Source organism: Penicillium alfredii (genome assembly GCF_028826965.1).
Source record: "Penicillium alfredii strain IBT 34128 chromosome Unknown utg000004l_segment0_segment0, whole genome shotgun sequence".
NCBI classification, from domain to species: domain Eukaryota; kingdom Fungi; phylum Ascomycota; class Eurotiomycetes; order Eurotiales; family Aspergillaceae; genus Penicillium; species Penicillium alfredii.
Window position 1 is genome coordinate 668,109 of NW_026622701.1, and position 15,562 is coordinate 683,670.

The window sequence follows — 15,562 nt, forward strand, 5'->3', positions numbered from 1 at the left end:
TTGCTCCAGTAATATATCCTTGCCTATATTTGTATTTATGCTTCGCCTGTCACTTTGACCTATACTGTTTTTATATTATTAATGTGAGAGAGCCTACCTAGGTAGGGTATAGAACTAGATCTTTACCAGACAAGTGATTCAATACCTCTGCTATTATAATAAAGACATCTTTATTGGATGGATGTATACTAGTCTTCGATAAGAGTTTAATTGATTCCTTCTTTGGAGACAACCCTCACCCTCTTCTTTCCGGAAAGGTTTGATACTTGCACTCACAGCACCCTGTCTCACGAATAGGCGCACCACTCTTAGTGATTTACATACCAGCGCTATCAGACCAGCAAAACAGGTCTGTAATCAAAATTATGCCCTAGATAGCACTCAATCCTGAAATAGACCGGATCTCTTGATGCTAGCCCGGGGCGATGTGCAGGGGTTTGCTAGAACGAATAAAGGTGACTAGCCTTGATCAATCGAGCGTCAACGTCTAACAATAAAACTTTTAGGCTTTGCAGTTTGTCATGACGGTCGTAGATGAAATATCGCCACCGACTCATCTGCACTGGGCTCTGTGCGACTGCAAAAAAGGGAGTTGTCGGGATGACGATGAGTGACCTCGATTATTCCACTCTCTAAGACTGCTCTCGAGTGGCCCAACAAGCCTCAAATGGAATGGAATTCTCCCCTGGCGCAAATGCTCATTCAAGGTCCCTGATTCTTTTCCTTCTGCATTTCATCGTCGATGTGTGACTTCACGGGTATTTAATCGCTGATGCCAAGAACCAGGACATTTTTTCCTTTTAGAGGATGGCGAGATGTGCATTGCGTTGACTCGGTGCGGTTCTTATCTTTTCCTTTTTGCCACAATTCAGATATTCGGTTGTTTCTTTTAACTTGAAATCATTATAGACCGTGAAGTAGATGATGTAGTTTGGCAAGCCCTAACTTGCGATAGCGGACAGGATACATCCGTGGATAGACACTTGATCTAGATAATTCGATATGACAACTGTAGAACATCTGAATAAGCCTGGTATGCCGTCATAGCATCTGCATTTCCTCCCCCAACTCGGCAAAAACATTCGATACCAACCAAACAGGATATCCGATGCGCCTGTGCTATCACGGTAGATTGGCCGCGAGAATCCCCGCTTTAGATATCTTCGCTTTAGTGCAACCGAGTGTCGCAATATGCGCAACCTTTGTCTTTGGAAATTACTTATTAGCCGTATCTTCCTTTCCTATAGTCGTGGGGTTTCGTAAATCCCATAGTCAAAAGCCACAGCGACAATATATCGACCTGTAAACAACTGCTACCGATCTACTACCATTTCCTCGCAGCCCTAACTTCTATGACGCAAGCCGTCATGGATCCCTTGAAGTACTCAGATGGTCTCTGGCGTATCGGATTAATACTTGTGTCCGCCACCGCCGTATACTATCTCCTCTCCCGGGGGCTTGGAAAATCCCTTTTAGCTCAAGTCACCCTCAACCGCAGAGATCGTACCTCCAGAATCCCACCGCGGTCTTTCTCTCCAGAGCAAAAGTCAGCTGGCGATTCTGCTTCATCCTCCAGCTACAGCCACACACTACCGCCCCAGTGCAGGCAAGTCTTGACCGAGAACAACAGCAATGCTGCACCCCCGCGCGACGCGAGAGAGAAAGAAGTGCGCAGGAATATCCTGCCCATGACTGCCGACTACCAGACCAGCCCGGGAAGCAAGTACACACCGACGGGGTTTTCAGTGCAGGAAGTGAAAGTCTTAGGCGACTTCCCAGATTACGCAACTCTCAGTGGTGTCCCACTACCCAGTCCTTATCATGACTTCGATATCGACAAGGCGCTGCCTCGGCCCTATCGTCCATTCCGATGGGCGTACCACCAGACCATGTGTATGTTTTGACACAAATACCCAATATTGAGGAGAAAAAAGAACAAAAAAAAAAAAAAAAAGCTCACTTGTATGCCGAATGAAACAGCACTTACAAAACTCGAAACGGACTGGTGGATTGAGCTCGAAAACACATACAAGAGCCGCATCGCGCAACGCAAAGATCTCTTCGCCACGAACGGCAAGGCCGTCCTCGACGCCCTCCCCGGTTCAGAACTGGCCTGCAAAGAGATGATGGAGATGGCGCTGCAGTTCATCTGTGCCAGGTATCCACAGTATTTCACACTGGAAGACAACCGCATGCTGCACAACCGCATCCTGGGTACGGAACAGGATATCCGCGCCAAACATCCGCTGGGGGTGCTTCTGGATAATGTGCCGGAAGATTTCGCAGTAATGATGCGGGACGATGTGACGGGATCCTATTTCCTGCGCGCGGCGGTGATCTGCTCGGCCATGGGGTGGAACGTGGCGACGAAGATTGGTCGTCCGCTGCATGAGATTCATGCGCCGATCCCAGATTACAAGGAGAAGATGCAGTTTTCAATGGAGCGGTAAGCTGTGCCTGTTCATTTCATCTTCTTTTTTGGTTTTTTGTTCTTTTTTTTGTGGACGAATCTCATATTTCGCGTACAGCTTCTTCACCAAAATGCCAACCGAAAAGCCAATCCAGCGAGCGTCCTGGGGCCTGGAAATGGGAGAGCCGCTGTATATGGCCCCCGGTGATCCGCAGGAGCAGCACCGACTGTCTCAAGATCCAGATCTTAGTATCAAGGATTGCTCCTTGCGCGTGGACTGGCAGACTCTCAGGCGGCTTCCCTTGTCCGGGGCAATGGTCTTCAACTTCAAGGCGCTGTTTACGCCTATTACGGAGTTCCAGGACGAGCCTGCGGTGCCGGCGCTGGTGGCAAAGATCCTGAAAGAAGCAAAGCACAGTTTCATGGTGTACAAGGGAGTCTGGCATGTTCAGCATGTTGTGCTGCCTAAGCTAGAAGAGTGGGCGAAGGAGCAAGAGGAGAACGGGGTCGTGGCCAAGGACTGGCAGGTTGCTACCTTGAGTGAGAGCCCGTGGTTTAGGGATTGGGAGGTGAAGTGGCACCGGCAGCAGGGATTTTAGATGATATTTCGTATATTTCGCTATGTAAATTTCCATTGCTTGTTTTCCATGTCACCCTTGTGAGCAAGGTATGTCGAATCACAACATAGCTGGGCACCTGAAGTAAAGCGCTCGGGTGGAGAATGGCAGAGTTGGAAGAGCGAATTCTTTGTCAATATGGCCAGATATTGCGTCTTATAATTGCCACGAGATGGAACGGATGTTGGGTGCATTCTGCGTCTTGATTATTTCCCCATAGATTGTTGGCAAGGAGAAATTTGACGAGTTTCTCGCAAGATATTCCGCAGGCCAGGGAGGCTCCATGACCCCTAGTACAGCACTTGGGGCATTTTGGAGTCGATGCACGGCCATTAGCACCGACAATATCTTCGAAGACGAGAATAGGCGCTATGTTGGCGAGAGCCACCTGAGTGGTTTGGGATCGAAGGCAATTGCCAAAGAACAGGTTCAATCGCCACCCTCGACTCGACTGTGCGGAGACTCTCCACCACTGTGTTCCCGACCGCCTTCGGATTCCCCTTCGTTGCTGTCGCGATCGAGATCCTCCAACTCGTCCGCCAGTGGACTAACCCGTTCGTCCAGTAGATCCAGGTCCTCCAGCTGTTGCCGCGGTGGCAGCTTCCATAAACTTGTTCCGCAGACACGATCCTTGGTGAGAAGATCATCGACGAATTGATCCATGTACGTAAGCACGAAGGTGTCGCGTACTCTGCGTTTGAGCTTCCGGTAGTCGGCCAGGAGCGGCTCGAGCGTCTTGTAGACATCAACCGCTTCAAAGGTCAGCCGCACATAGAATGCAGCCAAGGCCCGCAGGTACTTGAAATCGCCTCGTTCCTTGGCCACTCCATTTTCCGGGTCCTCTCCCTCTTCGTCACTGCCGGGGTCTGAGAAGTTCAGGTACTCGAGGATGACGTCTCGGTCGGGGGTGAGCTGGAGCATTTTGAAGGCGAGGCAGAGGAAAGGCGTGGGTTTTTCAGAGACACCGTAGATACCGCCTAGGCAGGACAATTCGACAGCGCGATCGCACAGAGTCGCCGCGTTTAACCCGAAACACTGTTCCTTCCAGTAATATGAGTCGGTGATGCGGTCGCGCACGGCTTTCTCAAACAGCGTCACAGGGTTGACGCCACGGACGAGGGTGCCCGTGTATCCGCGATTGTCAAGGAACGAGCTGGCGTCAGCGCGATGGGCAGCCATGGTGAGGGATGTCGAAGACGATGTGGAGACGAAGCCGAGCGAAAAACGAGGTCGACGCCAAGCCGTCGCAGCTCTTATCGATAGTCGCACGGCCAACCCCGTCAACACAACCTGATGTCATGAAACAACCTCCAAAGAGGCCCGTAAGCACACGACCACGGCCCCAAGAGAGGGCATTGAGCGGGGCTGTCATTTCAATTCTGCCTATTCTTTTTTGTTCCCTTCTTTTCATCCATCCATGCAGCCTGCCTTTCGATCATGGTGCTTGTAACGTCGTCGACGGTCTCCGCCGTCGTATCGGTGGGAGTGATCTGCATTTTTACCCTGCTCCTCTTTCTATCTGGATATGTCCTGCAGCAGCAGTCGGTGAAAAATATCCAGTATGCCCTGCGGCCACCCGATCAACGGCCGGGCGCAGGCGGCGGATCGACATTCCAGAGGCCCGGCCGCAAACGAGGGCCATCAGATTCAGATCTCGGCCTAGCGGCTGATCCAGGGATCGCTCAAGAGGATGAAGATCGTCACTCAGGTCACGAAGGAAACTATGCATACCTCCAGCTCCTGTCAGATCCGGACCCGTCCAACATCTGCTCGGCAATCCTCTTCTTCAAGCAGCTCGCCGCCAGCGAGACGGTGGTCCAGGACCGGCTGTTCATGTACCCAGAGGAGTGGGACCGTATGCCGTCCAGCAAGCTGGGCAAAACTACCTCTACCGCATTGTCGATTCTGCGCACCGCGAGTATCAAGTACGGGATATGGCTGCTTCCCATTGACATGAGCGGCACCGGCCGCACCCCGACCGACTCTAGACTACTGCGCCAGGGCCAGGTCCAGTTCATGCAATATGACAGCGTGCTCTACGTCCAGACTCCGGGGCTACTGTTGGATCCAACAAAGCTCGACGACGTACTCTTATCACGGCCTCTGCCGCTACGACATAACAAAGACCGGGTCGAATCATATAACAACGAAGCGTGGATCCCCATGCCACTGCGTTCCGAGCGCGATCCCGATCTGCCACCTGTCTATTTGATCACGGTCAACAGCCTCGAAAACAGGCGCGTCGAAGCGCGCACACACATCCCTAACGTTGCTCTCCCGGGATTCGGAAGAATAGTGACGGGCCCATCTGGGGTGAAGAAGCTGAAGAAAGAGCATGGGCCAAAACCGGCCTATGTCTACTTTGAACATGACCGCGATGGCCGGGTGAAGTGGGCTGAAAATTCACTGTTTGGGACCTGGCGCTCACAACAATCTGAGGTTTGTGAAGGCTTGGATTTTGACGATGATACTTCATGATGAGATACATGGCGTTTATTTTTATTTGTATATTATGCGATATGGTGGATTGTACATGCTGGCATATTTGGGTAGAGACGCGGCGTTGGATTGGCCTGGATTCCCATGATCAACAAGCGATGCAAGAAGCCAGGATGTTGCCAAATTATACCCGAGATGCAATTTATGAGTTCTGCAGTTTTTCTATTCCACGGCACATGCTTTTGGCGATGTAGTAGATAGCCTTACAATGGCCAAGTACCACGCAAGTCCGGTCAATATAGTCAGCTGGGAAATGACTGGTTATCCAGAAAGATTACTAGTTAGCCCAATTATGTTGGTATTATAAGACCGAAGCCAAGCAGAACTAGGGTTCTTTGATATTCGGCAACCGGGGCAGTGCCTCGTATTTCAGGCGATGATGAATCATGTCTTGAACTTACCCTTAAAAATAACATTAAACTGCAATCTACTTCTTCCACAACTAAATCCAATCTCTTATTGTATAGCAATTTTACCATGGACCCCTCCGAGATCCGCACATACGAAACCAAAGCATGGAACGCCCTCTGCCACTCCGGGCCTTCCCTTCTCCCACTCCTCGCCAAAGACTGCATCATGCTCTTCCCCGGCGGCATGATGCTCTCTGACAAAACTCTTCGCTCTACTCTCACTGGCGATATGTTCCAGCCGTGGGAGTCATACACCATTTGTGAGGATCGCGTGGTGCCCCTCGACGCCAATGGACGAGTTGCCCTGGTCGTGTACAAAGTCACTGCAGAACGGGACGATGTAAATGGCGGAGATACGGTTGCCTTTCGTGCACTTTGCTCGAGTATCTGGCGTCAGAGAGCGGGTGATCGGGGTTTGGGAGGGTGGGAGATGGTTTCGCATCAGCAGACTCCGGTTTTAGATACACCGTGGTGATGGATATATTCGTGGATTTTGTGAATGGGCCATTGAGTTGGATCGAGAGAATGTAGTTCTTTCTTTGTCTTCCTGCTTCTCTTTGTCTTTGTTACTTTGTGGTGAGTTCGAGACACAACAAATACTCAAATATATCAAGAGCACACCAACAGCTGTCCAAGTGCTATATTGAATAGTTATCCAATTTCTTCTCTTCAGTTTCCATATCTTTGCTCGAAATCCCTTGCCTATATCCCTACCAGTCATAAATTTCATCGATTATGTCTATCTCATCATTATGGAGCGTCTACATATCCCTCACAAATACCCCCTACTGAGGAACACTGATCTCATATCCCAGCAATACCTCCGTAGTGTTGCCCTCCCAGCCCCGGTTCCCACTAGTTGAGATCATAAATCGACAAGCATTATCAACATATAGCTGGGAAATGGTCCCGGTGCGATGACCAGGGATAATGAGGAAGGGAACAGTCGAGTGGCGGGATGCCTGCTCATGTTTCAAATCGTACAGGCGGAGAATATCATGAGAGGCGCTGGAAAAGAAATTAGAAAAAGGACACATACAGAAGACTTTCAAAGAAGGAGGCTTGAGTCTACTTACCACACAAGATGTCGCCCGTTTGGCATGGCTTTGAGGGCTGTCACCGGCCCACTCCCTTGTGGGAACTTGAAGGTCCGCTCGGGACTTCGCAGTCCTTTGTGAAGACTGAATTCTTCAACGGTGCCGTTGCGACGGCCCGCGTAGATATAGTTGCCATCGGGGGACCAGCAGGCGTTCATACACCAAGGCGGGACATTCCGAGGAGTGATTCGGGCGACGGGATCAGGTTGTCGTCGGTCCCAGACTCGAATCGTCCCGTCGATCGATGCTGCCAGGAACGTGGTATCGTTCCCAACGTTGTGTTCGAGAGATGTGTCCTGAGAGAATCCTTGACTGAACGCAGGTCTCTCGAGGTCCTCGGCCTTTGGGAGACCATTGACCGGTTGGACTGCTCCGGTGGGGTAGTCGGTGTCAAGTCCCTCAGTGTTTGGATTGTCTCCTGCAGTATTATAGGAGTCACCAACAGAGGTGTTTGGTGGTGGCGCCCCATTGGGTTGAGTTGGTAGTTCTGTATCTTCCTCGCCGGGGGCATCTGCATCAGCGTCTGCGAGGACACCATTGGCGAGAGCGCGACCAAACTCATCGTCCTCGTCGACCCCAAACACACCATTCGAGGGCTCCCCTCCATCGGCAGCCCCGCCATCTGCGTCGCCGAATAAAGAGTCGGCGCCACCGAAGAGCGAGTCTGCCGGTGAGCCCGCCTGCGGGTTCTCAGCAGCCCCCGAATCTCCGGATTCCTGGGAAGTATCCATCATGTTGGCATAGCCCACACCGTTGACTTGATAATTTGTTTGATGTATGCCATTAGGCAGCGGAGGGTCAATCGTATCTTGGGGAACCGGAAGACTGGACTCAGGCCGGAGCTGCACGGTTGAGATTTGACTAGCGCAGCCTCCGAATGAACGTCTGGCTTGCCCCGTATTCATATCCCAGTCAAGGACCCGCTTGTCCCAGCTACCAGATAACAGAGACTTTTCATCCGACGTCAGCTGTAACGTCGACACCGCTGAGGTATGCTGCTGCAGCACCGCAATTTCTTTGCCCTCTTCATGGCGCGCTGCTTGCAGTCGAATGGCACCAGATTCTAACCCAGACAGCACCCAGAGCCCCTCGCTTTGACTGGCTAGGGAATAAACTGGCGAGAGACTATTGCCATCCATGTTTTCCCAATATGTCATCAACACGCCGGCCTTAACCACGCTATCCACGAATGGATGCCGTTGAGCCACTGTCAGCATAAGCTTGCTGTTGATGGAATCTGCCCAATTGAATTTCCGAACAAATCCATCCGATCCACCACTAAAGACCCAGCGCATATCAGCCGTTGCCGTGATCGCATTGATCGACGTGCTGTGAGGCGCCGCGGTGGTAGGAGCGATATCATATGTGTTGGCTGTCAGGCATTCGGCGCGCACACTGGGATGATATATGGAGAAGGGGTCGGTCATGACCGTGTCCGCATTTCCTGGGGTTCCCGCCGCTGCGGCATCGGGGTTTTGTTGTGAAGCACCCCCTGCGCCCTCGGACGCTTGACTCGCATTCGAGGGGCTGTCGGCATCTTGGTCACCGTCTTGGTCGCCGTCGCCATCGCCATCGGGCTCGTTATCGCCGTCGCCGTCGTCGACATCGCGCATCGGATCATCGATCTCGTTGTCGGAGCTTCCATCCTGAGAGCCTAGTAGATTGCCCAACTATCAGCTTTGCCACGAGCAGAACAGACCTGCATTAAACCCACCTGCCAGATCGCGGTCGTCGTCGTCCCCCGCAAGCGAGGCCATGGTGGCAGTCGGAAGCCTGTCACACTTAATCCGCGCGAATCTAGGGTATCATCCGGGGGCAATTGACAGCCAGCGCTCAATCCTGGGGGGATATCAATCCTGCGCAAATGGTATTCGGCCGGCGCAATTGTCTCAGTCCAGCATGAACAACGAGTCCAGCACCGAGATGAAAATTGTTCGCGAAGGCGCAAGGGCCGACGTTGCGGACCTGGAGAGATTCCCGCGGCTTGGCGGCCCACTTGCCCCTTCGGTGCCCTGGGGGCTTCTCGGTCTACTTCGACAAGTTCTTCGGGGGCGTTGCCTGGTTCCCTTGAAGCAACAGGAGAATGAATTTAGGCAATCTACTGACTATGGAGGATAGGGCCCTCTGGTTTTGTTTGACGGGGCGTATTAAATATGCAGTAGGCACAATACGACAGTACGGGCCCCGTTCTATAGAGAAACAGAAAGCTCCCCACGGAAGAAAATCGTGGACGTGAATTTGTTTTCATTTGCCGACTCTTCCTCTTCTGTACTCATATCTCTGTTGCATCTTTTGGGATTTTTTCTCGCATTGCTTTATCTCCCGAGCGTGCTCCCATCTTAACATTGTTAAGAACATCGTACCAGATCTATTCCCCTCCCCTCTCGCATGAACTGCAAGTGTCTCGTCGTCATGTCGGGCTCACGCAGCAGAAGGGCCCAGGTCAATCATGCCATCCAACAATTCTTTCGTGACCCGGAAACTCCGGACACGAAAGAGGACTGGACCTTGAAACCCGAACTTCCTTCAGCCGATGAGATCCTGGGGGATGATCCCCCGAGTGATGAAGTACACCTTGCCCCAAACCACATATCCACCCCATGGCCATCAGTCCAAACCTACCTGCGGACTCACTACACGCTGGTGAGAGAGGATAGCGTGGCGCCGCTGAGAGATGCCGTGGCCCATGTTCGAAATGTCCCTCAGAGGAAGGACACGAAAGACTTGTCTGTCTATGAGAAGGTAAATGAACCATAATTAAACACTACTTTCTATTTGACCTTGATATTGACATGGTGGGAACAGGTATACATTGTGGGGGCTACTTTGGCAACTCGAGGCCAGGCCTTCACCCTTCGGTTTTCAACCAGACGTGCCGGCAAGAAAATTATCTGGAAGTAATCCAATCGGCTTCTTGAAGGCTCGGTTGTGGCGTTGTCGCCTGCCGAGGATACCTTTTCAACCAAATGCGTGGTCGCTGTCGTGGCTGCAAGGCCGCTGGACAAGGTCAACAGAGACCCTCCCGAAATCGACATCTTTTTTGCCAACTTAGAGGACATCTGCTTCGATCCACAGAAAGAATGGATTATGGTCGAGGCACGGTCGGAATATTACGAGGCCCACAGACATACGATGACGGCGCTGCAGAAGCTGTCTACTGAAAGGTCAGCACTTGCACAGCCCATTCATCTGCTAGTATAATCATTGACATCGTTTTAGTTTCCCTCTGAGAAACAACATTTGCCGCTTGGATTAAGCGATAGATTTCCCGGAGTCTGTCGCTGCCGATACTATCAGGGACCTCCGACCATTTGGCAACGCCTTCGTCGATATTTTGGGGCATGGCCTGAGGCCCCAATGGAAGGCATGGACAGTTTCCAGTGGGCCGCTCTGAGACAAATGTTGACAAAGAGACTGGCTATTGTTCAAGGCCTGCCGGGGACAGGCAAGACCTTCGTGTCGGTTGCTGCCCTCAAGGTCCTGCTCTCTCAAACATGAGGCCAGGTGACCCTCCAATCATCGTCGCTGCGCAGACGAACCATGCATTGGACCAATTCCTCAACCACGTCGCGCAGTTTGAGCCCAACTACATCCGGTTGGGTAGGCGAAGCACCGATGTGGACATTCGCCAGCGCAGGCTCTTCTCTGTGAGAAACGAACAGGGAAGGTGGGTGAAAGGTGGAGTCCCGCTGGCCAACAAGCAGCAACATCAGGATCTGGTCAATTGGATCGTTGGCATTCTTGATGCCTTCAGTGGGATGGAGGATAAGGGCCCGATCGAGAGCTCGTCCTTCCTCAGATCTGGTCTCCTAACTCAGGAACAATGCGACTCTCTGCAAGCCGAAGACAAAGGCTGGCTGGGTCTGAAGTCAGGAAAGTATGAGAGTCCAATGTCCCTGTGGTTGGGAGGCCGACTGAGGCAATTCGAAGCGGACTTTTCCAGTCCCAACTTCGTAGAGGACGAAATCGATCTGGAGTACGAGCAGCTGAGGCAACCCGAGGCCCAGCAAGGACTGGATGAGGATACTTGGGAGGGTCTCTGAGGCAAGTGGCTTGCCCCTGCAGAGAGTCTGCATGCCCAGGCCATCAGTCCAGAGTTGGAGGCTACGGCTCAGATGTACCTCCAGAATGCCGACTTGTGCGTGATTCCACCGAAACCTCGCGGACTTGTCTACAGCTTCTTGCGTCACCGGTTGGTGGAGATTCTGACTATAAACCCGCCAGACCGCGCAGCTGTATCAGGATTGCTGCAAAATGTTTAAGATGGGAAACTGGAGCAGGGATTCCACCATCCTGCAAGGTGCCAAAGTCGTCGGAATGACCACGACGGGTCTGAGCAAGTACCGAGGTCTTGTCGCCAGCCTGAACCCTCAAGTCGTGGTGATTGAAGAGACGGCTCAAGCCATCGAAACACCTGTCACCGTCGCCTGCTTTGAATCTCTGCAGTAGTTGATATTCATCGGGGACCACCAACAGCTAAAGGGCCAGTGTGCTGTGCATGAGCTGGCAGGCCCGCCGTTCCACCTTGACATCTCCATGTTCGAGCGTCTTATTACGAACAACATGACATTTACCAAGCTGCAAGAACAGCGACGAATGGCGCCCGAGATTAGAGCACTCCTGACACCCATTTATGGAAATTTGCTTGACCACCGCTCGGTTCACAAGCGGCCTCCAGTTTCTGGAATGGGAGATGTTCGACTGTTTTTCATGACCCACAACTTTCTCGAGGACAATGAAAACCTCGCCTCCAAGTTTAATGAGTTCGAAGCATCCATGGTGACGGAGTTTTACGCCTATCTCGTGATGAACGGCATCTCGGACCGCAAAATCACCATTTTGACATTCTATCAAGGTCAAAAAAAGAAGATTCTCAAGATGGTCAAGACCCATCAGCATTTGACCCGTAGCTTTGTGAACGTGGCCACCGTTGATTCCTATCAGGGCGATGAGAATGGCATTATTCTTCTTTCCCTTGTCCGAAGTCATGCATAGGAGACCGAGGGGATTGGTTTCCTTACCGTGGACAGTCGAGTCTGTGCAAACAGTGTCAGCTTGGCTAGTCCTCTGTGGGAAAAAGTGGTGAACATTATGTCTGCGCCATCTAACAGCCCCCGGCTCGGGAAGGCGTTGCCCATCACTTGCCAGACACATCAGAAACGGACGATGATCGAAGGTATGTATACGGAGATACATTGTTCTTTGTGTGAAGACTGGATGCTAATTGGGCTTGTCCACACCGCTAGATGTGGCCTACTGGAAGGATATTAAGGGAGGCTGCACCCTTCCATGCCGACAGGAGCTTCCGTGTGGACATAATTGCTCGATCCAGGGTCACGGGTAAGGACCAAATACCTCAATTTTTGAATGTCGAGGGTGTATTCTGACCTGGTGGAACCCCACAGATTCCACCATGACTGGGTGGTGTGCAAGAGAGTCGGCGCCTACAGGTATCCTTGCTGCGGCGCCAATTGCATGCAGAAATGCCATCCCGCTCATGACCACCGATGCCACTGCCCTGCAAGTGCAGCAGATCTCGCGGCGGCTGAATCTACTACTCCTAAGCCTATTCTTCCTGAATCTCCTCGTCTGTTGGAATTGAACACCGATCCCCCCATCCGAACGCCTCGTCGATTGGAGGGACAGCCTCGTCAACTACAGAGACAGCCGCGTGAATTGGAGGCCCAGAACAGATGGAATGCATTTGCCAGAGGAGGGGTTCGAAAGATTGACCGGGCGCTGAATCTCCTGGCCAATGCCAGCACTGCGGATGAGGAAGGCGTTCAACAGGCGATGCAGCAGGTGGACCAGAGGCTGATCCCTCGGAGGCTCCTGAAAGTCGAGGAAGAGAAGGTCGAGGAGAAAAAGATGTTGGTGATTGGGGACTTGATTGACCTGGACTGAGGGCGAATTGAAGCAATTTCTAAGCAGATCTAAATCGACATGGACACGAGTTTTCTTAGTCACCGGGGTTTTCCGAGGGAAACGAGTCAGCAGTCTGGCCGGAGTCTGCCGACTAAGCAGCTGCGTAATTGAAGCTTCCCCGCACCCCGCTTTTTTCTCTTGGCCGTTCGGCCTTTTCGCTCCACTGACATCGTGCCGAAGAATAATACTCGCCGTGTTATTCGCCAGTGCCGCCATGGCCTTATTTAAAGGGCCCAATAACCCCCCAAGCTGCCTGCAACCGTCTAAATTCTTTTTTCTCTTTAATTTCGCCACTCCACGGCAACCATGAGTGAATGTCCCGTCCATCGCAAGCCCGCCAATGTTGCTGGCGCCGGCACAAGAAACCCAGACTGGTGGCCCAACCAGCTGCGGTTGAATATCCTGCGCCAGCATAGTGACGCAACCAACCCCCAGAGCGCCGATTTTGACTATGCGGCGGCATTCAAGTCCCTAGATTATTATGGCCTCAAGAAGGACCTCCATGCCCTGATGACCGACTCGCAGGACTGGTGGCCTGCCGACTTCGGGCACTATGGCGGTCTGTTCATCCGTATGGCCTGGCACAGTGCAGGTACCTACCGGGTGTTTGATGGCCGCGGCGGCGGTGGTCAGGGTCAGCAGCGCTTCGCGCCGCTGAACAGCTGGCCTGACAACGCTAGTCTTGACAAGGCTCGCCGCCTGTTGTGGCCCATCAAGCAGAAGTATGGCAACCAGATATCGTGGGCTGACCTGTTCTTGCTCACGGGTAATGTCGCTCTGGAGTCCATGGGTTTCAAGACGTTTGGTTTTGCTGGTGGCCGGCCTGACACCTGGGAGGCCGATGAGTCCGTGTACTGGGGTGGCGAGACCAGTTGGTTCCCAAGTGGGAACGATGTTCGCTACGCTGCCGAGTTCGAGAACCAGAAGCAGCAACAGAGTGACATCCGCACTCGCGACCCCGAGGAGCCGCTCGGTGCCTCCCACATGGGTCTCATCTATGTGAATCCCGAGGGTCCCGACGGCAACCCCGACCCCGTCGCCGCGGCTCGAGATATCCGCATTACGTTCGGCCGCATGGCAATGAACGACGAAGAGACGGTTGCACTGATTGCTGGTGGTCACAGCTTCGGGAAGACGCACGGAGCTGGACCCGGTGACAAGGTCGGCAGCGAACCCGAAGCCGCCGGCCTCGAGCACCAGGGTCTGGGATGGTCCAACGGGTACAACTCTGGCAAGGGTCCTGATACTATCACCAGTGGACTGGAAGTGACCTGGACCAAGACGCCTACCAAGTGGAGCTTGGACTTCCTCGAATACCTGTTCAAGTTCGACTGGGAGTTGACCAAGAGTCCGGCCGGTGCCAACCAGTGGGTGGCCAAGAACGCCGACAAGATTATCCCCGATGCGTACGACGCCAACAAGACACACCGTCCGCAGATGCTGACTACCGATCTGGCTCTGCGCTTCGACCCGACCTACGAGAAGATCTCGCGCCGTTTCCTGGCTAACCCCAACCAGTTTGCCGATGCGTTCTCGCGCGCTTGGTTCAAGCTGCTGCACCGTGACATGGGCCCGCGCTCACGCTGGCTGGGCCCTGAGGTCCCGAGCGAGGAACTGCTTTGGGAGGACCCGGTCCCGGCTCGCAACTACCCGCTGATCGACAACGACGACATCGCCGCCCTGAAGAAAGAGATCCTGGCCTCTGGCGTCGACCCGACCAAGTTCGTCTCGACTGCCTGGGCATCTGCATCCACATTCCGCGGCGGCGACAAGCGCGGCGGCGCCAACGGCGCGCGCATCCGCCTCGCTCCCCAGAAGGACTGGGAGGTGAACAACCCCGCGCAGCTGCGCGAGGTGCTGAGTACACTGGAGGGCATCCAGCAGCGCTTCAACAGCTCCCAAAAGAGCGGAAAGAAGGTCTCACTGGCCGACCTGATCGTGCTCGCCGGCAGCGCCGCCCTGGAGAAAGCCGCCGGCGTGCCGGTCCCCTTCACGCCAGGTCGCACCGACGCCTCGCAAGAGCAGACGGACGTCGACTCCTTCAGCTACCTGAAGCCCGCCGTCGACGGCTTCCGCAACTACGGCAAGTCGACCTGGCGCGTGCGCACCGAGCAGTTCCTTGTCGACCGCGCCCACCAGCTCACGCTCTCGGCGCCCGAGCTGACCGTCCTGCTGGGCGGCCTGCGCGTCCTCAACACCAACTTCGATGGCTCCGCGCTCGGCGTCTTCACTCAGCGTCCCGGCGTGCTCTCCAACGACTTCTTTGTCAACCTGCTTGACATGAACATCGTCTGGAAGCCCAGCACTGCTGACCAGGAGCTTTTCGAGGGCGTTGATCGCAAGACCGGGGCCCGGAAGTGGACGGGCACCCGTGCCGATCTGGTCTTCGGCTCCCAGGCTGAGCTGCGCGCTCTCGCCGAGTTGTATGGTAGCTCGGATGGCCAGGACAAGTTCGTGAGGGACTTTGTCGCGGCTTGGGATAAGGTTATGAACCTTGATCGCTTTGATCTCCCGCGTTCACCGGCTGCGGGCCGGGCTCGACTGTGAATGCTGGCAGAGCCTGACCTCTTGAGTTTATCGACTTTTCTCTCGCTGTATTTTGTT

General features: G+C 53.5%; 9 protein-coding genes across 9 annotated transcripts; 7 read left to right on the forward strand and 2 right to left on the reverse strand.

The window, feature by feature from the left end:
* Positions 1 to 1,367: 1,367 nt before the first annotated feature.
* NUU61_001900 (heme-dependent oxidative N-demethylase family protein) lies at positions 1,368 to 3,009 on the forward strand (the record flags this gene model as incomplete). The annotated part of the gene is made up of 3 exons (XM_056652482.1): positions 1,368 to 1,893; positions 1,981 to 2,446; positions 2,529 to 3,009. 3 exons carry the CDS (start codon positions 1,368 to 1,370, stop codon positions 3,007 to 3,009), a joined length of 1,473 nt encoding a protein of 490 aa, XP_056513549.1.
* A 447-nt stretch (positions 3,010 to 3,456) lies between these two features.
* On the reverse strand, positions 3,457 to 4,206 carry NUU61_001901 (PRP38 family protein; the record flags this gene model as incomplete). The annotated part of the gene is made up of 1 exon (XM_056652483.1): positions 3,457 to 4,206. The coding sequence occupies one exon, from the start codon at positions 4,204 to 4,206 to the stop codon at positions 3,457 to 3,459; it is 750 nt and encodes a 249-aa protein (XP_056513550.1).
* A 258-nt stretch (positions 4,207 to 4,464) lies between these two features.
* Positions 4,465 to 5,505, forward strand: NUU61_001902 (uncharacterized protein; the record flags this gene model as incomplete). The annotated part of the gene is made up of 1 exon (XM_056652484.1): positions 4,465 to 5,505. The coding sequence occupies one exon, from the start codon at positions 4,465 to 4,467 to the stop codon at positions 5,503 to 5,505; it is 1,041 nt and encodes a 346-aa protein (XP_056513551.1).
* Positions 5,506 to 6,003: 498 nt separating this feature from the next.
* NUU61_001903 (nuclear transport factor 2 family protein) lies at positions 6,004 to 6,411 on the forward strand (the record flags this gene model as incomplete). Its single annotated transcript, XM_056652485.1, has 1 exon — positions 6,004 to 6,411. One exon carries the CDS (start codon positions 6,004 to 6,006, stop codon positions 6,409 to 6,411), a length of 408 nt encoding a protein of 135 aa, XP_056513552.1.
* Positions 6,412 to 6,721: 310 nt separating this feature from the next.
* On the reverse strand, positions 6,722 to 8,790 carry NUU61_001904 (WD40 repeat domain-containing protein; the record flags this gene model as incomplete). The annotated part of the gene is made up of 3 exons (XM_056652486.1): positions 6,722 to 6,944; positions 7,013 to 8,687; positions 8,748 to 8,790. The coding sequence occupies 3 exons, from the start codon at positions 8,788 to 8,790 to the stop codon at positions 6,722 to 6,724; spliced, it is 1,941 nt and encodes a 646-aa protein (XP_056513553.1).
* A 631-nt stretch (positions 8,791 to 9,421) lies between these two features.
* On the forward strand, positions 9,422 to 11,076 carry NUU61_001905 (uncharacterized protein; the record flags this gene model as incomplete). The annotated part of the gene is made up of 4 exons (XM_056652487.1): positions 9,422 to 9,775; positions 9,839 to 9,930; positions 10,027 to 10,197; positions 10,464 to 11,076. 4 exons carry the CDS (start codon positions 9,422 to 9,424, stop codon positions 11,074 to 11,076), a joined length of 1,230 nt encoding a protein of 409 aa, XP_056513554.1.
* Positions 11,077 to 11,296: 220 nt separating this feature from the next.
* Positions 11,297 to 12,028, forward strand: NUU61_001906 (DEAD/DEAH box helicase family protein; the record flags this gene model as incomplete). The annotated part of the gene is made up of 2 exons (XM_056652488.1): positions 11,297 to 11,455; positions 11,522 to 12,028. 2 exons carry the CDS (start codon positions 11,297 to 11,299, stop codon positions 12,026 to 12,028), a joined length of 666 nt encoding a protein of 221 aa, XP_056513555.1.
* A 480-nt stretch (positions 12,029 to 12,508) lies between these two features.
* Positions 12,509 to 12,937, forward strand: NUU61_001907 (uncharacterized protein; the record flags this gene model as incomplete). The annotated part of the gene is made up of 1 exon (XM_056652489.1): positions 12,509 to 12,937. The coding sequence occupies one exon, from the start codon at positions 12,509 to 12,511 to the stop codon at positions 12,935 to 12,937; it is 429 nt and encodes a 142-aa protein (XP_056513556.1).
* Positions 12,938 to 13,264: 327 nt separating this feature from the next.
* Positions 13,265 to 15,505, forward strand: cat2 (bifunctional catalase-peroxidase Cat2; the record flags this gene model as incomplete). Its single annotated transcript, XM_056652490.1, has 1 exon — positions 13,265 to 15,505. One exon carries the CDS (start codon positions 13,265 to 13,267, stop codon positions 15,503 to 15,505), a length of 2,241 nt encoding a protein of 746 aa, XP_056513557.1.
* Positions 15,506 to 15,562: the final 57 nt, after the last annotated feature.